The sequence below is a fragment of the Anolis sagrei genome, chromosome 3 (assembly GCF_037176765.1).
Source record: "Anolis sagrei isolate rAnoSag1 chromosome 3, rAnoSag1.mat, whole genome shotgun sequence".
Taxonomy (NCBI): Eukaryota; Metazoa; Chordata; class Lepidosauria; order Squamata; family Dactyloidae; genus Anolis; species Anolis sagrei.
In genome coordinates this window covers 203,008,199-203,029,039 of record NC_090023.1, presented here as the reverse complement: position 1 = coordinate 203,029,039, position 20,841 = coordinate 203,008,199, and the positions used below count along the sequence as shown (strand labels likewise).

The window sequence follows — 20,841 nt, the reverse complement described above, 5'->3', positions numbered from 1 at the left end:
TTATTATTATTATTATTATTATTTGAATCCTGTCGCTTCCAAAACAAACTTCATGTTGGCTATAGGAAGGTATAGTAAGTCTATTTCCCCAGAAACCTCTAGAAAGACCAAAGGCTGTTGGTTGAAAGGAGCAAATTTAGAGCCTGTTCCTCTAAGTCTCAGACCACCTTTATCCATCTTCAATCCTAGCAGGTGATAATCTGGCTGGGATTTCTGGGAGTTGTAGGACAAAACACCTGGGGACCCACAGGTTGAGAACCACTGATCTTTAGGATGTCACATTTTGGGACCTAGGACCAGAGGTAATTTTTGATAGTAGACCTTTGCCCATTGAACTTTCATGAGTACATAACGGCCCTTAAGATGAACATTACTGCCCCACCAATACAGCATCATCCTTGTCAATCTACTGTCTCATGTAATATATCTCATTAATAATTCTCTAATTTTTAAGTTTGTTTGAAAATACAGAAATTGAATACAAGAAGACATGGAGTGTGTATTCTGCAATACATTCCATTGACTTGCAATAGACTTATGTAAAGAGGGAAGCTAATGTTTTGCCTGTCTCACAACTACATTTTTCATTTAAAGTTTTCTTCCATTTAGAGTTGTACCTTTTCTTCAGGAAATAACCAAGCAACAATCATACAGTTCAATTTCCACAGCCTCCCAAGATTTCAATGGCAATTTGCCTCCTGCTACCACAAAATGTAATATGAGCATATCTCGTTGTGGGATAAGAAAGAGAAAATTCTCATTCTCCTGGGTAGATGTAATATAAAAAATGAACACTGCCAGAAGGCTATACATTAAAGGCACCAGTTTTGCTCTTTTACCCAATTCAATGGGATTGCATTGCAAAGAAATGAAGGATGGAATAACGCCACAGGTGGGTATCTGAGATAACAAGTCTTGATCTAATGCTATAGTTTTTACCTTTATATTTATTTTTTACTTGAAAAGTATTTTTCCCAAGCTGTTCTTAAGGGGAGTATTGAACAAAATCACCTCCTAAGTTTTTCTATCCATTAATACAATGAAGAATTTCAAGGATATCTCAGGACCGATTTGAATTGTAATTAATAACACTTACTGGAACAATAACTTGGGCTATTTATTTGTCGTGTCAGGACAACCAGTCAAATTATATTACATTTCTAACAGAACAAAGCAAACAAACAGACAAAATACAAAATTTGTGAGTTTGGTAGTTGATTAAATGTCCTTTGACCAGTATCTGACCACTTGGAGTGCTTCTGGTGTTGTTGCAAGAAGGCCCTCCATTGTGCATGTAGCAGGGCTCAGGTTGCATTGCAGCAGGTGGTCAGTGGTTTGCTCCTCTCCACACTCGCATGTCGAGGATTCCACTTTGTAGCCCCATTTCTGAAGGTTGGCTCTGCATCTCGTGGTGCCAGAGCGCAGTCTGTTCAGTGCCTTCCAAGTCGCCCAGTTTTCTGTGTGCCCAGGAGGGAGTCTCTCATTTGGTATCAGCCATTGGTTGAGGTTCTGGGTTTGAGCCTGCCACTTTTGGACTCTCGCTTGCTGATGTGTTCCAAACTTGGGCTCAAACACACACATACACTTCCTTTTCTTCTTTTAACCCAGTGGTTCCCAACCTGTGGTCCATGGACCACCAGTGGTCCTCAAGAAAGAAAATATGGTCCACAGCCTCACCATTACTACATCGTTGCTTCGAAACCACACAGCCACAAGAGTGACTGGTCTTGTGAAATGGGGATGTCAGGAGGGGAGAGGCTGACTACCCATGAAAGATCACTACTACCACATCAGCTCTAGATTATTCAGTATAGTTTTCTGTGGGTGAGCAGATGGTGACTACTGGTTGGCTTATGTTCTATATCAGAAACTAGAGCTGATGTGGTCTATCCAATGCAATTTTCTGAGTCAGCACCCCAAATAATCAAACCAAATCTAAACTTGACCAAAAACGGATTCATAACCCCTTTGGTACTAAGATTGGAGAGTGGCTCCTAACCAAAGTGGTCCCTGGTCAACTAGTCCCTGGTTTTTTTTAAAAAAGGAACCGCTGGTTTAACACATAGCCTCTTTTAATATATAAGTACAAAGCAATAGTAACAGTAATTTTTTGTAATTATTTTTTAAATTTTGATTTTTTTTGTAATCATCATTTATACTCACGTATAAGTCAACCTTGTTGAAGGCAATTTTACCATCCAACTGATAGATTTTTAAATGATTCATGGCTAAGTCAAAGGTCATTCCACGAGAAGATAAATTGCCAGGGCCAGCTCAATGGGCATGCTGCTCCAGTGAATGCTACTGATGCCATTTTGCCACCCAAGCATTTAAAAAGGCCCAAAGCAGTGCCATAGTGGAGAGAGCAGAAGGGATTGATGCTTCCCTTAGGTTCTTCCAGAATGAACTTAGCTCTTGCCTGTCACCATTCTACTCAGAGAAGGGGATGGTTCCTCTGTTGATAAGAATCAAGGTATACTGGGATTTTGTACATTTTTGGGGGGTTATATGGCCATTTCTACCCTGTTTGTCTCTCCCCGAAGGGGACTCAGAGTGGCTTACAGGCATGGCAAGATGCAATGTCACATTACAGATATAAATAACAATAAACACACAAACACATGGAGATTATAAAACAGATAAGGTACACTACTTACATCAACCCATGGATAAGTCAACTCAGGTTTTTCGGGTCAGTTTGTGACTAAAATACATTCAAACATGAGTGCTGAAAGACATTTTTTAAAATAAAAGACAAGTGCAATTATTATGTCTCCCCACTCCCAAGTAATGAAAGCATAAATAAAGAATCATGTCATAAAGAGTACCTTCAATCAATGTATTGAGAATTATTTAAATTATTTTTATATTTACAAGGTATCTGTGTGGCCTTGCTCTTCAGTGTCTCTGAAGTTTTGCAAGGTAACAAAAATTAGCTGTTTCAGTATCTTTTGTATAATGCTTCAGAAATAACTATATCAATAGATAGCTACTGTAATTCTTTTCAGGACTTTTTTTACTGTTAATAATTTATTTACTATATTTCTCACCCCGAAGGGGACTCAGAATGGCTTACAGGCATGGCAAGATGCAATGCCACATTACAAATATAAATAACAATAAACACACAAACACATGGAAATTATAAAACAGATAAAAAGATATAAATACAATTAAAAGATTTTAAAAGATTAAAAACCTAATACCTAGACTCGTAGTCATTGTTATCACTGCATTCCATTTTGCAATATCCCTCAAATGCCTGGTGCCAAAGCCAGGTCTTCAGCTTTTTCCTGAATGTGAGGAGAGAGGAGGCCAGTCTAATGTTGCTGAGGAGGGAGTTTCACAGTTGTGGAACCATCACTGAGAAGGCCCTGTCTCTTGTCCCCACCAACTGCGCATGCAAGGAGGATGGGATCGAAAGCAGGACCTCCCCGGCTGATCTTAATGCTCTAAGCAGTTCATACATTTAGATGTAAGTTGGGCCAGAACTGTTTAGGGCTTTATAGGACAGAGCCAGCATTCTGAATTGTGCTCGGTAGCAAACTAGCAAGTCTTATGAGGCTTTAGACAAGTCCAACTCTTCTATAATATTTGTATAGTTTTGTTTTGTTTGTTTTTTTTCATTCTTATAGCCATCACTCTTCTAGTCAGTGACAGTGCAATAAATCTTCCTTGGTTACATATTGCTTCCTTCAGCTATTGTGACATATCTGCACTCTCCCATGCATTGCAGTTAAGCCATTTGGGGATGAAGACTGTGCCAATGGGAGTTATATGAGTGTCATTCTGTAACCTCTCATTGGGTTTTGGACAGCTATTGCTTCACATGAGTACATTCCTTCAGGGATTATGATAACTATGTTTCAGATATGATTTACAGAAAGAACTGACATGAGGATGAAGCATTGATTCAGTGCAACCACCCTTTGGAATGTAGTGGAGTTGGAATTGTTTTTGATTGAGCTGATTTTTCCTCTGAAGAAAACCTTACTTTCCTGTTGGCTAGGAGAGCAGACAAGACAAAGAGGCAATATATAAGACAGGTCTTTGAGTGACTCGCTTTAATGCAGGAGACAGGGGGCTATTATTATTATTATTATTATTATTATTATTATTATTATCTTTATTTGTACCCTGCTAGCATCTCCCGAAGTACTCGATGCGGCTTACAAAGGCCAAGGCCTCAAACATAGCATAAACAATACACAACTTAAAGCAAATCAAAACAATTAAAGCAATATTAAAATAACAAAACAATAAAACAAAACACCAAACACAATAAAAACTGGGGCCGGGCCAAAGTAATGGGTACAGATTAAAAGTGCTGATATGACATGTGGTATATCGGATTTCAGGGTAACTGCAGCGTGCCAGCAATCTTAAGTTCTACTAAAGTGCTTCTGGGACTTGTTGGAGTTTTCCTATTCTGGAAAGGCACATCTGAACAGCCAGGTCTTCAAGCTCTTCCTGAAGACTGCCAAAATAGGGGCCTGTCTAATATCTTTGGGGAGGGTGCTCCAGAGTCGAGCGGCCACCACAGAAAAGGCCCTGTCTCACGTCCCCGCCCCCAAGAACGAATCTAGATCTAGATCAAGATAATCAGACTGCTGCAGAAAGGTAATGATTACTTCTTTGGTAGAATCAAAGTGGTCTGGTGTAGTCTATTGTGATCACTATTATGGCATATTTTCAGAGGCATGCTGTGTGGTGTAGAGAGCCAGTTCTCTATAGTGGTTGGAGTACTGGAGTAGGATTCTGGGAGACGAGTTGAAATATCTGCTCAGCCATGGAAACCCACTGGGTGACTTTGAGCAAGTCACACTCTCTCAAGCTACCATAAAAGCAATGGCAGATCTCTTCTGAATAAAGCTTGTCAAGAAAATCTTATGAAGTTTTGAGTATCCTGTTCTGGCTGATGGGTTAGGCTTCTGGGACAGAGTTATAGATTAGGTTGACTTTTCCTACAAGGTAAGAGTAGAACATGTTGGATTTTCCTTTTTTGAGTCAACAGCTATTAACTGCTAGGAGCCAATTAGGAAGGAGTGTCCCTTCCCACGGACATTAGGCTAGCACCATCTCTAATGGTATTCCATAAAAAAGTTAAGACCTGGTTGTTTGAGCAGGCGTTCGAATAAGTAGTGCAATAATTGGTAATGAACATAGGAATGGAAAATGGTTGACGAGTTTGGATTATGTTTTTGTGGATGAGACGATAGTGATTAGTTATTGTAATAAGTGTTTATTAATTGTGTGCTGCGCGGGATTGCTAACTGTTTTATATCTGACATTGAATTTCTGCTGTTTTTGTTGGTTGTGAACCGCTGTGAGTCGCCTTCGGGCTGAGAACAGTGGTATACAAGTAAAGTAAAATAAATAAATAAATAAATAAATAGTATGCATGATATCAGCCTCCAGATTTTACTAGATTCCAAGTCCACTTAACCTTTATCATTGGACATGGGTGCATCTATGCATAGAATTAGTGCAGTTTGATACCATTTTAACTGCTATGGGTCAGTAGTATTAAATCATGGGAGTTATAGTTTTGTAAGGCCTTTAGCCATCTCTGCCAAAGAGAGCCGGTGCCTCATGAAACTGCAACTTCCATTATTCCATAGTGTTCAGCTATGACAGTTAATGTGGCATCAAACTTCATTATTTCTACAATGTAGATGTCCCCCGTGTAGAGTAAGAATCTAATAATACCAAGAAGGACATGGGTTTCTTCATTCTGAACTATTCAGAAGATCAAGTGGCATAGTTAAGATTAGGAGTTCAATAGTCTGAGGATAAGTGGATCAGGAAGTAAAAGAGATGGACAGAACTTTTTGCTAATGGCATTGCTATAAAAAAGCAGAAGATGGACAAGCCTCTCACCAGATACATGAAGCTCGCTGTCAGGGGATTTAATGCTCATGCTCCAAGAATAAGGTCTCAGAGCTTGAACAAAGAACACACCATTCCCATAATACCTCTTTCCAATAGTTTATTTCCTCTGAAAGTAGTCATCACCGTGAACCAAATTGGTCAGCACTCTGGATGACAATAGACCCTTGATTCGGGTAGAAATTATGATTGCTCTGGAGGAAATCTGAAACAAGTTCAGTGTTTGTCATTTTAAAATAAATAGCTATTATTATTTTAATACATGGAATCTCTTTTTACAAGTCAAATTGGAATCTTGAAGCAGCTTAGACATCAATAAAAAAAACAAAATTAAAAAAATTTAAAAGTTAAATGGCTCTCCTTTTAATAAAGCATACAAAAAACAAAAAGGAAGACATTGTAAACCTCTACAGACATTATTTATTTATTTACCATATTTATATTCCACCCTTCTCAACCATGAAGGAGACCCAGGGCGGCCTTATGAAGACAAGAATTCAACGAGCTATAGTAATGCATCGGTAAATACACAAAAAGTTAAAATCAAACCCATTAAAAATATAGCATTAAAACATCAATTAAAATCACATGATCACCAAATCGTATTCCAGGGTTGGTCCAAGTCATCATTATATAAATTTGTAATTTTTTCATACAAAAATGGAGTATGAAAGTAATGAGTTTCAGAGAAATGAGTTGAGGAAAACATATCCTAAGGCATGGTCATACCAGAAAAAGGAGAGCCAACTTAGCACATCTCTTGATTTTGGAATCCATATTACCTCACATTGGAGCTGACATGGTGGTAAATTATTATTCAAAACTTTTCATGCCTTTCATTAAAAGCTCATATTGTTTAAAAAAAACAACTGTGTTTTTAACTGTTTGTAAAAACAATAACCAGGCTCTTTCTGACTCAGCTTCTCCCCTTTGGCCTTCCATTTAGTCCATAAGCAGAGATGTTTGTCACAGAACAAACAATGTGAACTGAGGACCAAGAAATCTCAATCTAGAGTTGTGAGATATCGGAAAAGAAGCTGTCTCAAACCTTTCCACAACAAATTGTGTTTTAGAAAATTGAGATGAGCTGTAAGATTTCCTACCTGTTTTTAAGTCAGGTGGCAGGCAGCCCTAAATCAGGCAAGACAGAGTAGAGGCAGTCTGGTATCAAAGCAAAGAGAGTTATAAGGTGCTAGTGGTCAAATAAGCAAGCAAGAAAATTGGCCAAAGAACAATCCAAAGTCAGATAAAAAGATGCCTTCATGATTTTCAAGGAAAAAACCAAACAAGAATCTTGAGAGTACACCATTGTCAAAAAAGCCAAGGTAATTCAAGAGTAAGGAATTCACAATAACATAGGTGGGAAGTACATAGAGTAAACCCAACAACCCCATATCCCCGGCTTCAATCTTTTATACCCAATTGTCAGAATGTGTGGTGCTAGTCATGAGCAAAATAAGATCTGCCTTGTTAGGTCCTCTTTAAGCTTCACATTTTGACACAGCTGGCTTATTTCAAGATGTTTCTTCTGACAGGGTATCTCCCAAGGGTAAGGAGGTTCAGTATCTCTCTTCTTGATCCAGAGGTATGAAGATGAATCCATGGTTGGATCTGCACTGTTCTATATCCCAGGATCTGATCCCAGATTATCTGCTTTGAACAGGATTATATGAGTCTATGCTGCCAGCAGGCATGTAGCTGGGGGGAGGGCGGCTTTGGGGGCCCCCCGAAATTCTCATGGTGGTCTGCAAAAAGGCCTTACTGGTACATTATTTAGACTGTTATGTTTATTCATATCATGATCCGTTCACCATGCTCAATATATCTCATATGCATGGGGGTATTGGGGTAACGATATAAAAGGTTTGCTAGGGTAAACCCTCTTTCACTCAGACTCACCGCCCCCCAATAAAAATCCTGGCTACGGGCCTGGCTGCCAGGTAATCTGGGATAAGAAGCTAATCTGGAATCAGATCCTAGGATAAAGAGCAGTGTAGACCCAGTCCATGTTGGAGGACTCCTTTTCTGTGATTGGCCCCAGATGAGGAGCAGCAGACAGAGTCTCCTGATCTTCTCTAATTTCTCCTGCTGGTCCACATCATCCTAGTTCTCACCTTCATCTGAAGTCTAACAACTTTCATCTAATTTGGTTACATCTCAAATACTTTCTGTCAAATATATGGAGAAATCTACCAATTTGAACAAGTTCTTACCAAAAAAAGAAATGATCAATTATTTGCACTAATCCAGGTATGGAGAGAAGATTATGATATACCTAGCTGGTATTTGGAGGTTATTGATGAGATCCAGTCAGAAAAAGGAGGTAGAAATCCTAACTTGACAATCTTGGTCGAATTCACAGAGTCAAACTAAGGCCATCTAGACCTATGCACTATTGTATGTTTGATTTTTGAAAAACTCCTTCATATATTTTAGTACATTGGTATCATAGCTTTTCCTGATCAAAACACAATGGAACAAAAAGCTAAAAAAAAATGCTCTAGAATGAGAAAATGAAATTAAACCACACGGTAGCATAAATTGCATTCACAAGTTTGAGAATTAGGAGGTGGATAACAATGCAGTGTAAAAGTATATCAATTTTGTTTAGTTCTAATGGAGGATTTCCCCCAAAATCAAATACATAATCTGGAACAAGGATTTTCTTTAGATCACAGCAATATGGCTCGCTCTGCTATTAACTGGGCCATCACTCTGGGACAGAACTTAGAGGCATTCTGCCACAATGGCCCTGGCCCTTCTTGGAATGCTGAAACTCAGAGGCTCATGCCAGGGAACGTCTGACACTCTGGCTATTGGTCTGTGAGGTTTTTCAGGGTTCAATTTTGTTCCCATCCTATTCAAACTATTGCATCAGCTTGTGCGTTTCTGGAGATGTCAGATGCGTTAATTGCATCTCATTTGGGTCACCATATCATTTTATGAGTGTCATCATATGAGCTCCCTAAGTCCCCTTTTCCACCCTGAGTCCTCTTTTAGGGTGAAAAGGGTGGGATACAAATATGTGACATCCTGAGGAGTGAGGTTGAATGGGCCTTAAGAAGCATTGCTAACAACAAGGCAGCAGGAGATGATGGGATCCCAGCTGAACTGTTTAAAATCTTAAAAGATGATGCTGTCAAGGTGATGCATGCCATTTGCCAGCAAATATGGAAAACACAAGAATGGCCATCAGACTGGAAAAAATCAACTTATATCCCCATACCAAAAAAGGGAAATGCGAAAGACTGCTCAAACTTCCGTACAGTGGCCCTTATTTCTCATGCCAGTAAGGTAATGCTCAAGATCCTACAAGGAAGACTCCAGCAATACATGGAGCGAGAGTTGCCAGATGTTCAAGCTGGGTTTAGAAAAGGCAGAGGAACGAGAGACCAGATTGCCAATATCCGCTGGATAATGGAGAAAGGCAGGGAGTTTCAGAAAAACATCTACTTCTGCTTCATTGACTATTCTAAAGCCTTTGACTGTGTGGATCATAATAAATTGTGGCAAGTTCTTGGTGGGATGGGCATACCAAGCCACCTTGTCTCTCTCCTGAGGAATCTGTACAAGGACCAAGTAGCAACAGTCAGAACTGACCACGGAACAACAGACTGGTTCAAGATTGGGAAAGGCGTACGGCAAGGCTGCATCCTCTCACCCAACCTTTTTAACTTGTATGCAGAGCACATCATGCGATGTGCGGGGCTGGATGAATGCAAAGCTGGGGTGAAAATTGCTGGAAGAAACATTAACAACCTCAGATATGCAGATGACACCACTCTGATGGCCGAAAGCGAGGAGGAGCTGAGGAGTCTTCTAATCAAGGTGAAAGAAGAAAGCGCAAAAGCCGGGTTGCAGCTAAATGTCAAAAAAACCAAGATTATGGCAACAAGAATGATTGACTACTGGAAAATAGAGGGAGAAACCGTGGAGGCCGTGACAGACTTTGTATTTCTAGGTGCAAAGATTACTGCAGATGCAGACTGTAGCCAGGAAATCAGAAGACGCTTACTTCTTGGGAGGAGAGCAATGTCCAGTCTTGATAAAATAGTGAAGAGTAGAGACATCAGACTGGCAACAAAGATCCGCCTAGTCAAAGCCATGGTATTCCCTGTAGTAACCTACGGATGTGAGAGCTGGACCTTAGGGAAGGCTGAGCGAAGGAAGATCGATGCTTTTGAGCTGTGGTGTTGGAGGAAAGTGCTGAGAGTGCCTTGGACTGCGAGAAGATCCAACCAGTCCATCCTCCAGGAAATAAAGCCCGACTGCTCACTGGAGGGAAAGATACTAGAGACAAAGTTGAAGTACTTTGGCCACATCATGAGGAGACAGGAAAGCCTAGAGAAGACAATTATGCTGGGGAAAGTGGAAGGCAAAAGGAAGAGGGGCCGACCAAGGGCAAGATGGATGGATGGCATCCTTGAAGTGACTGGACTGACCTTGAGGGAGCTGGGGGTGGTAACGGCCGACAGGGAGCTCTGGCGTAGGCTGGTCCATGAGGTCACGAAGAGTCGGAGACGACTGAACGAATGAACAACAACAAATATGTGGGAAAAAAATCATAAAGGTCAGGCAAAGCATCCTGCTTCACCTGGCATCCAAGAAAAAATAGAGGGGCTGTGGGGCAAATCTGTTGCCCTGTGCCTAGCTCTCTCTAAGTAATTTGACTGGTTCCTGCTTCTTGGCAGGGGGTTGGACTGGTTGGCACATGAGGTCTCTTCCAACTCTATGAATCTACAATTCTAATGCCTTTCCCATCACACGAGGAAAACATTGCCCTTGCAAAGAGGTCCCATGTTGGGAGGAAAGCGTCCGGTGACATTTTCACCCTGCTTGGGGGCTGGGCTTCTGCCAGAACTCACACAACAATATGCAATGTCCGGCATGGGCATTGCATATTGTTGTGCAATATGATGGGGTGAAAGCCTCCTAGAATGCTAAATTCACCCTGTCTAATGAGGTCTTATGTGAGGCCGCATTTGGAGACTTCCAAAACTTCAATGGGTCCAATGATGCAACCAGACTATTGATTTTGACTGGTTACAGGAAACATGGAACTCCTTATTAAAATAGCTTCAATGGCTACTAGTTTGTGTTTAGACACAATTCAGAGTAATGGTTATGACTATAAAACCATATACAGCTTGAGTCTAAATTTCCTGAAAAACTATTAACATTTTCCCACCAGCATTATAGAACGGAGGATATCATCTGCCAATATTCCAAGTTTCTCCTAAAGAATTTTGGGAAATGTAGTTCATGGCAGAGTCTTTGGAGTTCTCAGCTAGAGAGGTCCTCAGCTTCCCTAAACTACATTTCCCAGAATTCTGCAGGAGCAGATCGGATAATTGGCCTCCATTCTATAATGTTGATGAGAAAACATCCTATATCTCCAAATATGAACCAGCCCAATGTTTACAATTATCAGGAAAGGGCTATATCACTTACACAATTATTTAAAAATATATAGCCAGTGTCACAAATTTGATCTTTTTGTATTCTATTATACTTTTGTTTGAAATCCACAAAAGGCAATGCTAATCCAAAACCATCCATCCTGAAGGATCTGCTACATTCTTTCTTTCCTCACTCCTTTTTTCTTTTCCCCTCACGCTTTTCACTTGCTGATCTTTCTCTTTTTTAAGATCATCCCACCTCTTTTTAATTTATCTCCAGCATTGTTGTCCATGTCACTATTCATCTCCCTTATCCTGTTTCTTCCATCCTCCTTACAAATCTTTCATCTGTTTGATCTCCTTTCCTCTTAAAGTCCATGTTGTCAACACCTCCTCCTACACCTAATTTTGTCTTTGCTCCCTTTACTCAGCTTGACTCCCTCATCCACTCCTTTCTTTTTTTCCTCTTTTTTTCTTTCTTTCATCTTGTCTGCACATCCACATCCTTTACTCCATATGCCTTCCTGGCTGTGGATGTTGCATTATGAAGAAATACATTGATGCTGTGGAGTGCCTGCTCTTGTTCTCCTTTCCTCCTGCTCTTCCTGATATTCATTACATTTCATGCTGCTCACTGACACGTCTGCTGCAATCACAGGATTAAAAGTTGCATAAGGACAGCAGAGAAAGTCGCAAGGGGAGGAAGAACAATGTAAGACACTATAAAGATCTCATTTACATATTATTCAAAGAAAAATACTTCAAAGGTACATGGAATAATTTTTGGACACAATAGATTAATTTTAAGGCTTATACTAATATAATATATTATAGTTTTAATATATTAGTGCTGTGCTGTGCTGTGCTAATAATATAATATATTGTATACACATATAATATTGATAATAATATTATAATGTAATATAATAATAATAGTGCACTATAAGAATTATATATTTTATATTACATGTAATATTACTAATAATATTACAGTATAGTGGTATAGTACAATATATTAATATATAATACTAATATTGTGCTGTGCTAATAATATAATATATTGTATACACATATAATATTGATAATAATATTATAATGTAATACAATATAATACTACTAATAATAATAATACAATATAATAATTATATATTTCATATTACATGTAATATTACTAATAATATTACAGTATAGTGGTGTAGTACAATATGGGGGTATATGGTACTAATATTGTGCTATGCTAATAACATAACATATTATATTTACATACAACTTGTAAGTCGCTCTGAGTCCCCTTTGAGCTGAGAAGGGAGGCATATAAATGTCATAAATAAATAAATAAATTTTTGGAAGAGGTCTGGAAGAGAGATGTAGTATTTGCCCTAATTAATATCTAGAAGTTGACTCCAGTTTATGGATGTGGCCTCTGGCAAGTTTGCTGAGAGAAAGATGATGTATGAACTGTATATACTGGACTTCATTGTCAACAGAGTGACCATGTTCTGAATGTTATCTGTGCAGTATTATAGACAGAAAGCAAAATAGTGAAACATAAGTCTAATAGAACATTCACTTGCTTTCACTTTGTTTTTCAGCTAGTGAGTGAAGTTACAGGTGTGGATTAACATTTAGAGAAGCCATGCATGGCTTGGAAAACCAAGATTTTCCACATAAAACATTGGACAGTCAGTCCAGCACATTAGGGGCACAGGATCTTCACAAAAGTAAGAAAAAGGCACATCCTTAGGTCCTCCAATGTGACTCTGTATTTAACATCTGACAGATGTTGACCATAGAGTCACACTGGAAGACCCAGAGATTCCTAGAGAGATTGTGTTTATCAAATTCCTGAATTATCATACTCACAAAAGATAAACCTGCAAACGTTGAGAGGCTATTTCATTCTGTACAAAATGCAACTGTTTTTGTGCAAAAAGGTTTTGCCAAGGAAATCAATTTTTGCAGCACCTCCACCCCTTTGCAATTTCTAGAAATGAAACAAAAATGTTTTGACCATTGACTATTTTATCAGGAAGTGAAATTCACTCTTGTAATAATAAGAATTATCATGTGGAGAAGCTGCCACTGCTGAAGCTTTATTACCTTATTATTACCTTATTACCTTATTTTCAAGACAACCCCAACTTTTCAAAATCTAATTGTCACAGGCACAGAAAGTGCAGTGAAATATTCTGAACAGGAACACCAACAGCAAAACAAACTTTAAAGGGTTGTTTACCCTTCACTATGATATCCAAAACTTTAAAAATGGGTTTGGAGTTACACTTATAAAATGTACCCGTTCCAACTTACATACACATTCAAACGTACAGAACATATCTTGTTCGTAACTCAGGGATTGGCTGTATAGTTGTAACTTGACAGCGGAGTGCCTACAAAGAGTAGCTTCAGCAAGTGGTGTTGATATTCAGGTTTAATTACATACAGGAACACCCCCCTTGCACCCACAACTTGGAAAAATATATATTTTTAATTACACTGTGGCAATGCAAATACATATCAATCAACTCAGTCCACTACGTGCATACTTGAAAGACTATGGATTGTATCTCTTAGTATGGACAATGACATAACTGGCCAACAACTCATGAAAGTTTGGGAGGGATGTTGGTGGGGAGCATAGTAGCAGCATTTTCAAGATATATTGTGGAAAGTAAGAAATTGTGTGCAGTTTGCCTTCATTCATGGAATTTATTCTCATTAAATGAATACACAGCTGTAAATCACATCATACAGGTTCATTGAAAGCAGCTCACCCCAGTTAAGATAACTCACATATCAATTATAGCACAAGAGACTGTCTTAATACTCCTCAAAAGAGAGGCAACAATGCAACAAGGGGGAAAACCCCATATTTACAGCACCACACTAGCTACAATACAGTTGGGGGCTGGTCCAGTTTTTTTCCTCCTCCAGGCAAACATTTTCTTCAGCTCCCCTCTAAAGCTATCATGCAGCCAGGCATACAGAAAGGAATTTGTGCAAGCAGACATCATGGCAAACCAGTGGCAGAGGAGCTGAATGAGGTTAAAATACTCTTTATTGATCAGTTTAATATCAATGTCCTTTATGATATTAAAGATATGCAGAGGCAACCAACAGACTCCAAAGGCTGCTACTACCAACACCAGCAAGCGAAAGGTCTTCCTCCTTCTGGCTCGGTCACATTCGGCTTGGCTTTGGGTGACATTGCCAGGAACTATTCTGTTCTTCAGCTTGACAGAAATCCTCAGGTAGGACACAGAAATTACTGTTAAGGGCAGGACATATGTGAGAACCAGGGTGCTATAGGCATACACTAAGCGATCCTTCTTCCTATGAAACCAAAATTCTTCACAGATAGAAAAGTCCAGTTCTGGGAATTCTGCGTGATAAGTGCGGACCAAGGCTGGGACAGCTAAAATGTAGCTTAGCAACCAAATAGCAGCCAGAATATAGGCACAGGCGGGTACGGTCAGCCTCCTCCGGAGTGGGTAAACCATGGCATGGTATCTGTCCACAGCTATGACAGTCAGAGTGAAGACAGAAACAAATACTGTGACTGGTTGCATGAGGAATACAAAGTAGCACATGAAGCGCCCATAGACCCACCCTCTAGGCTCAAAGGCATATGCCAGGGTCAAAGGGACACAGGTGGCACACATAAGCATGTCCGAAAATGCCAAGTTCCCAACAAGGAAGTTAGTAACATTGTGCATTTTTTTGGTTTTGCAGATAACGTAGATGAGGAGGTAATTTCCAACGATGCCAACAGAAACCACAAGGGAGTAACAAGGGATGATGAGCGGTTTGAAGAACTGGACAAGCTGAAGCCCCAGGAAGAGGTTGCTGGTATTGTTGTGGATTGCTGAAAGGAAGCTCTGAGAGGTTAGATTCTCCGGATTCATTGTCTTTCTCCTGTATAGTTTTTGTAGCCAATTGAGCCAAACTGAGCAAACACACAGCAAGAGAAACATGTACACTCATAAACTTTAGTTCCCCTTGGATGAAATGAATACACTCGTCTGAAAAAGAGGAGAAGAAAAGGTGAAACTGCAGTTGGATTTTTAAAAATCTAAAAGTGATTTGACACAATCCAGTTTATGAATATTTTCTTCTTTTGTTCCATGCAAACTCAATCACTTCCCAAATATGATACCCAGCAAATAATGATAACAAAAAGTACTATACTTACAGTGGTTGTCTCTAGATGTCCGTTGGTTGCCTTCTCTGTGCCAATGTCAATGTGCTGTTTCTTTTTCCTTCCAAAATCCATAGAGTGCGTTGTGTATCTATGCAACTGTGTGCATGTGTGTGAGAGGGAGAAAGGCAGAGATGGAGAGAGGGAAATGGTGTTGAGAAGGAGGAAGAGGAGAGAGAAAATGTATTCAAGCAAACTCCAGTTTGTATCTATATTGCTTTTTGTAGCCTTGACTCCTTACTCATCGTGATTTGTGTGGAAGACTATGCCTCCGTTGATGATCTGTCCTTACATGCCTTCAGAAAATCATTTGCAGCTCATAGGGAACCAATTTCTCTCCTTGTCATCCAGTTCATCTCTGAACCACTGTGTCAGAAAAACAATATGACTTCTTCCAGTAAAAAAAAAAAATCGTGAAAAGATTGAAGACCAAATCCTATTGGAAGGGGTCTTTATGGGAACACTGGAAAAACCTAGCCTTGGCACTGCTGACTTTTAAGAAATGAAATAATACTAAAAAAAAAGAAAGTGCTACAAATACTGATGCCACTAGAGGGACTCAGCTACGTGAAAGTTAAGAATTATGGCCTGTGATCTGTATACAGCATTAATTCATGTGAGTCTAGTGCATGTGTGAGAGACAGACAGAAAGAGAGAGGGTTTCTCTAATGATAAGGCTTAAATGTAAAACCAGAATTCTCTCATTTCATAGTTTACATGTTTTCATCACATCTGTAATGCTAAGGGAATATGCAAATTACATTTTGGGTCTGATTGATTGAAATTTCTCAAAATGAGATTGTATTTGTTTTTGGATTGTTTTTATTTCAACAGATTCAATCTCTTGAGCACAGATGTTTGGTTGCACTATATTAAGCAGAGTTTGGTATTTCATTTGCTTTCTGTTTAGTATATTTAGTATTAGAAATATACATCAGTACTCACGTAGCTACTTTTTCTGCCTTCTTCAGTGTAAAAATGATTTAAAATTGAAAGGGATATGAGATAATTGCTTAGCTGCATTGATGACAAACTCTAAACCTTTCCATTCCTTCCTCTTACTAACAGTCTAAAGTGAGGGGTTTTTTTGTCTCAAACCTCCAATACCACACCCACATTGATTAGGCGTGATAAACGTATTTTAGTTTTTATCTATCAACTAGCTTTGGTACCCAGCATTGCCCAGGTTAAGATTCTGTAACTCTATTTATTAGAAATAGTCTTTGTTTAATTTTTGATTTTATGAATGTTCCCATTAAAAGATACAAAAGGATATGGGTAAGTTATCACTCTATCATCCTATGTGCACTATTCCCCAAACACCGCCAACAGTTGGTCATGTTGGGTATGTGTGACAAGTTTGGCCCAGCTCCATCTTCAGTTAACTTCACTGGGCTGTCTGGATCTAGATAGACTGCAATTCCTATCATTCTCTGAAATTGTCTCCCCAAACTCTACCAGTATGTAAAGTTGGCCATGATGGGTATATATGGAAAGTTTTGTCCAGATCCATCGTTGGTGAGGTTCACAGCATTCTCTGGATGTGAGTGGACAGCAGTTCCCATCATGCTGGGTCAGTACCCCAACCCCTCCAGCATGTTCTGTTGGTCATGGGGGATCTGTGGGCTAGGTTTCATGCAAATCCATTATCAGTGGGTCACAGGGCTCTCTGGAAGTGGGAGCTGTCTTAGAAGCCACCCACAAACGTAAATACATACATACCCACAAACATAAAAACATATTTTCACTTTTATTATATATCCAGATAGATATAGATTACATAGATTTCATAACCCTTGCATGCATAAGTAAAGTTAAAGGTTTCCCCCTGACATTAAGTCCAGTTGTGTCCGTTTCCGGGGGTTGGTACCCATCTCCATTTCTAAGCCGAAGAACCAGTGTTGTCCGTAGACATCTCCAAGGTCATGTGGCCAGCATAACTGCATGGAGCATCGTTACCTTCCCACCAGAGTGGTACCTACTCACATTTGCATGTTTTCGAACTGCTGGGTTGGGGGAAGCTGAGGGTAGCAGCAGGAACTCACCCCACTCCCCAGGTTTGAACCGGGAACCCTTCAGTCAGCAAGTTCAGCAGCTCAGCAGTTTAACCCACTGTGCCATTGAGGCCTCCTACATGCATAATCATAACCAAAATCCTGTTCCCCTCCTCCTTGTTTTATTTTTGAATTATTTGCTTTACATCCATGGATAGTTTTATTATGATTTATGGTGGTTCACAGTTATGCCCATAGCCATAAACAAGTCTCTAACCAGATCACTTGGCTGATATTTTCCAAGGAATTAATGAACTGTAGAGGTTCCCTTCTCACATATCATCTTGATGTGAAATGATGATTATGTAATCAGATAATGGGGATTGTTATAGCCTTCTGTGCAGGCCAGCGGTGTCAAACTTATTGGCTTCCAGATGTTTTAGCCTTAACTCCCAGAATATCTGGCTATAGGACAAACTTGCTAGAGCTTCTGGAAGTTGGAGTCTGAAGGAGGACCACAACTGTAGGCAAAGGGGTAGCATGATTGACAGAATTTCCCTCACCCCTAACATGGAAATAAAGAGAAATTATGCAAAATATTTACAACATGATCCCATAGCATTGAGCAATGGCAATTAAAGTGGTGACAGGGAATACTTTTCCATCCCACATGGGGAAGCATCACCACTGCGCCAAAGCCTCGTTGTTTCTTATGGAGCGTGGGGTGGTTTTTGTATTGGTGGCAGCTGCGCTAGTTCACCCATGGAACCCCACCGGAAGCTGCATATCGGAAAGCATTTCATGGGTGATGTGGAGCTCCATGGGCAAACCAGGAAAATAGTGTCCTAGGACACTTCAATTGCCCCCATGTAATGTGGCCCTTAGACAACTCCCAGGAAACAGTTATTCAGACCACAGTGTTACAGAAACTACAGTCTATTGGAAAGCACTGTGTACATCTTCACAATGGCTTGTTGCAGAAGTTACCTTGGTTTATGAATAGAAAAAAGTATATTAGACTAGCACTGCTGCATTACAGCTGAATGTGTGCAGAAGATTCTATTCTGAATAACTCTATAATAGAAACAAAATATCCAAGTAGCAATTGCTTTCCAATCATGTTCAAAAATTTCACCATTCTTCAGGTGTCAAGCTGTGACAGAAATCTTCATGCTGTCTCATCCTCTCAAAATACTAATGAATTAAATCTTTCTGACATGATCTGAATCTGGCTATGGACCACCCACTAGTAAACTAGAAGATTTTGGCTTTAAGCTGATTGTAATCCTATTAACTTCAATTCAAATAAATTAATTTAAATGTAATACAGGTCCCATCTTCACTGCCAAATAATGCAGCAATGAATCTGCATAATATGGACAGTGTAGACTCATACAATGCAGTTTAACTGCATTGAACTGCATTATACTGTATAAGTTTACACTGACCATATAATGCAACTTAAACTCTACTTTTGCAGGATCCATAAACACAGGACCCATGTGAAATTGTAAATAAAGGAACCTTTATTACCTGAAGGAATATCTTTCTAGGAATCTGTGGGTCATCCAGTGGAAAGCTGTGGCTAATTTCTGGTGAAAGATATCATAGAATCACCATGAAAGGCCCAGAAAATATTAATGAAATCTTTAAAAAGTTGAATCTGCAAAACTGGAGGGCCAATTGTAACTGGATTCCAGCTTGAACTGTGGGACATTTTTATAATCAGAGCTTGTAGTTACTCAAAGCTGTCTTCACACTGATGTATCAATAGATGTTCTGCCATGCAGCCACTTTGTTTGATTCTTATGGAAGTGATATGGGGTGTTTAAGGATTTTTTTATATACGTTTAGAAGATATCTGTGTAATGTGGGGGGAAATATTACCTGAAAATCACTTTTCAAAAAAAGGACTGTGCAGGGTTTAGTGGGCTAATCACAATAATAGAACCAGAAGCCATATTCCTGGGCTAGAGACTTGCCTTTTTATACACAAAAAAAATGCAATCTTGGCTCTGCCTAGGTAATGATGCAAGAAGATATGTCAAAGGGAGATACTGACAAGCTAGAATGTGTCCAGAGGAAGGTGACTGAAATCATCAAGAGTCTGGAGAACAACCCCTATGAGGAGCAGCTTAAAGAGCTAGGCATTTTTAGCCTGCAGAAGAGAAGGCTGAGAGGAGACATGATGAGAGCCATGTATAAACATGTGAGGGGAAGTCATAGGGAGGTGGGAGCAAGCTTGTTTTCTGCTTCCCTGGAGACTGGGACACAGAACTATGGTTTCAAACAACAGGAAAGGAGATTCCACCTAAACATTAGAAAGAACTTCCTAACTGTGAGAGCTGTTCGGCAGTGAAACTCTCTGCCCCAGAGTGTGGTTGAGGCTCCTTCTTTGGAGGCTTTTAAATAGAGGCTGGATGGCCGTCTGTCAGGGATGCTTTAAATACGATTTTCCTGTTTCTTGGCAGGGGGTTGGACTGGATGGCCCGCAACATCTCTGGATCCTGTTTTAGAGCAATTCAATTTTAAATTACCATCTCTGTAACCAAGAAGAGCCTGATAAGATATTTTGCAACCATTATGCTTACTGTCTATTCAAAATAAACAATACTTTCCTGTTTTAATTCCAATTGAGGTCTCCGTTCGCCTTTCATACATTTCAATAAAGGAGGTGGCCCATGGAAATAATATTATGGGTGGCAAAGAAAGTAAACTTTAATAAATAATCAAGAGGGGTAAAGGCAAAATATAATAAACAGTGGCAACTCTCCTAGTGTGTCGTTATCTATGAGTGAGGGTGTGCGTGAGCACTATTTCCCTCATGGCCTTGCCATTGGGGGCCAAGCCTGCCTTTTGTCCTCTATTTTGTGTTTTGAGTGTGCCCTGGGGTAAATTCTAACTACTGTCCCTCCATTGGTGTTTAATATTAAGGGCAGTTCGCTATATAATTTGGAGGCACATGGTGGGATATCCCTAATAGCTATCAGGGTATCCTTTACATTTTGGTGGCATTTGGTGGGATTGCTGTATCAAGGGGCGAGTGTCTTTTATATTTGGTGGTACCTGGTGGGATTGCTATAATAGTGGACAGAGTCCTTTTACACTTGAGTTCCAGTTAACAGAGAGTCTACTCTAAATTTAGCAGCAATTCTTATATTACAAAGGTGATTACGAAACAAGCACATCATGAGTCAAAGAGCCTTGGAGTCATATCTAGCAGTTCTTCCTCCCTAATAATCTCATTTACTTTTCTTCTCCTGAGGATGCGCAGGATGGTGGACAATGGCAATTCCTTCATGGCAGAGGTGGGATAAGTGCAACCCATGAACTGCATGGGTCCTCCAAGATTGTTATTGAG

At 39.7% G+C, this 20,841-nt stretch overlaps 1 protein-coding gene across 1 annotated transcript; it reads right to left on the bottom strand.

The window, feature by feature from the left end:
- Positions 1 to 13,958: 13,958 nt before the first annotated feature.
- Positions 13,959 to 15,969, bottom strand: LOC132770997 (prolactin-releasing peptide receptor-like). Its single transcript, XM_060768518.2, has 2 exons — positions 15,481 to 15,969; positions 13,959 to 15,310 (listed from the first exon to the last, which is right to left on the bottom strand). The coding sequence occupies exon 2, from the start codon at positions 15,260 to 15,262 to the stop codon at positions 14,162 to 14,164; it is 1,101 nt and encodes a 366-aa protein (XP_060624501.2). The 5' UTR covers positions 15,263 to 15,310; positions 15,481 to 15,969; the 3' UTR covers positions 13,959 to 14,161.
- Positions 15,970 to 20,841: the final 4,872 nt, after the last annotated feature.

Bases quoted from the DNA above. Each gene is read 5' to 3' on its own strand.
- LOC132770997 (XM_060768518.2), bottom strand. From the start codon at position 15,262: ATGTTTCTCTTGCTGTGTGTTTGCTCAGTTTGGCTCAATTGGCTACAA.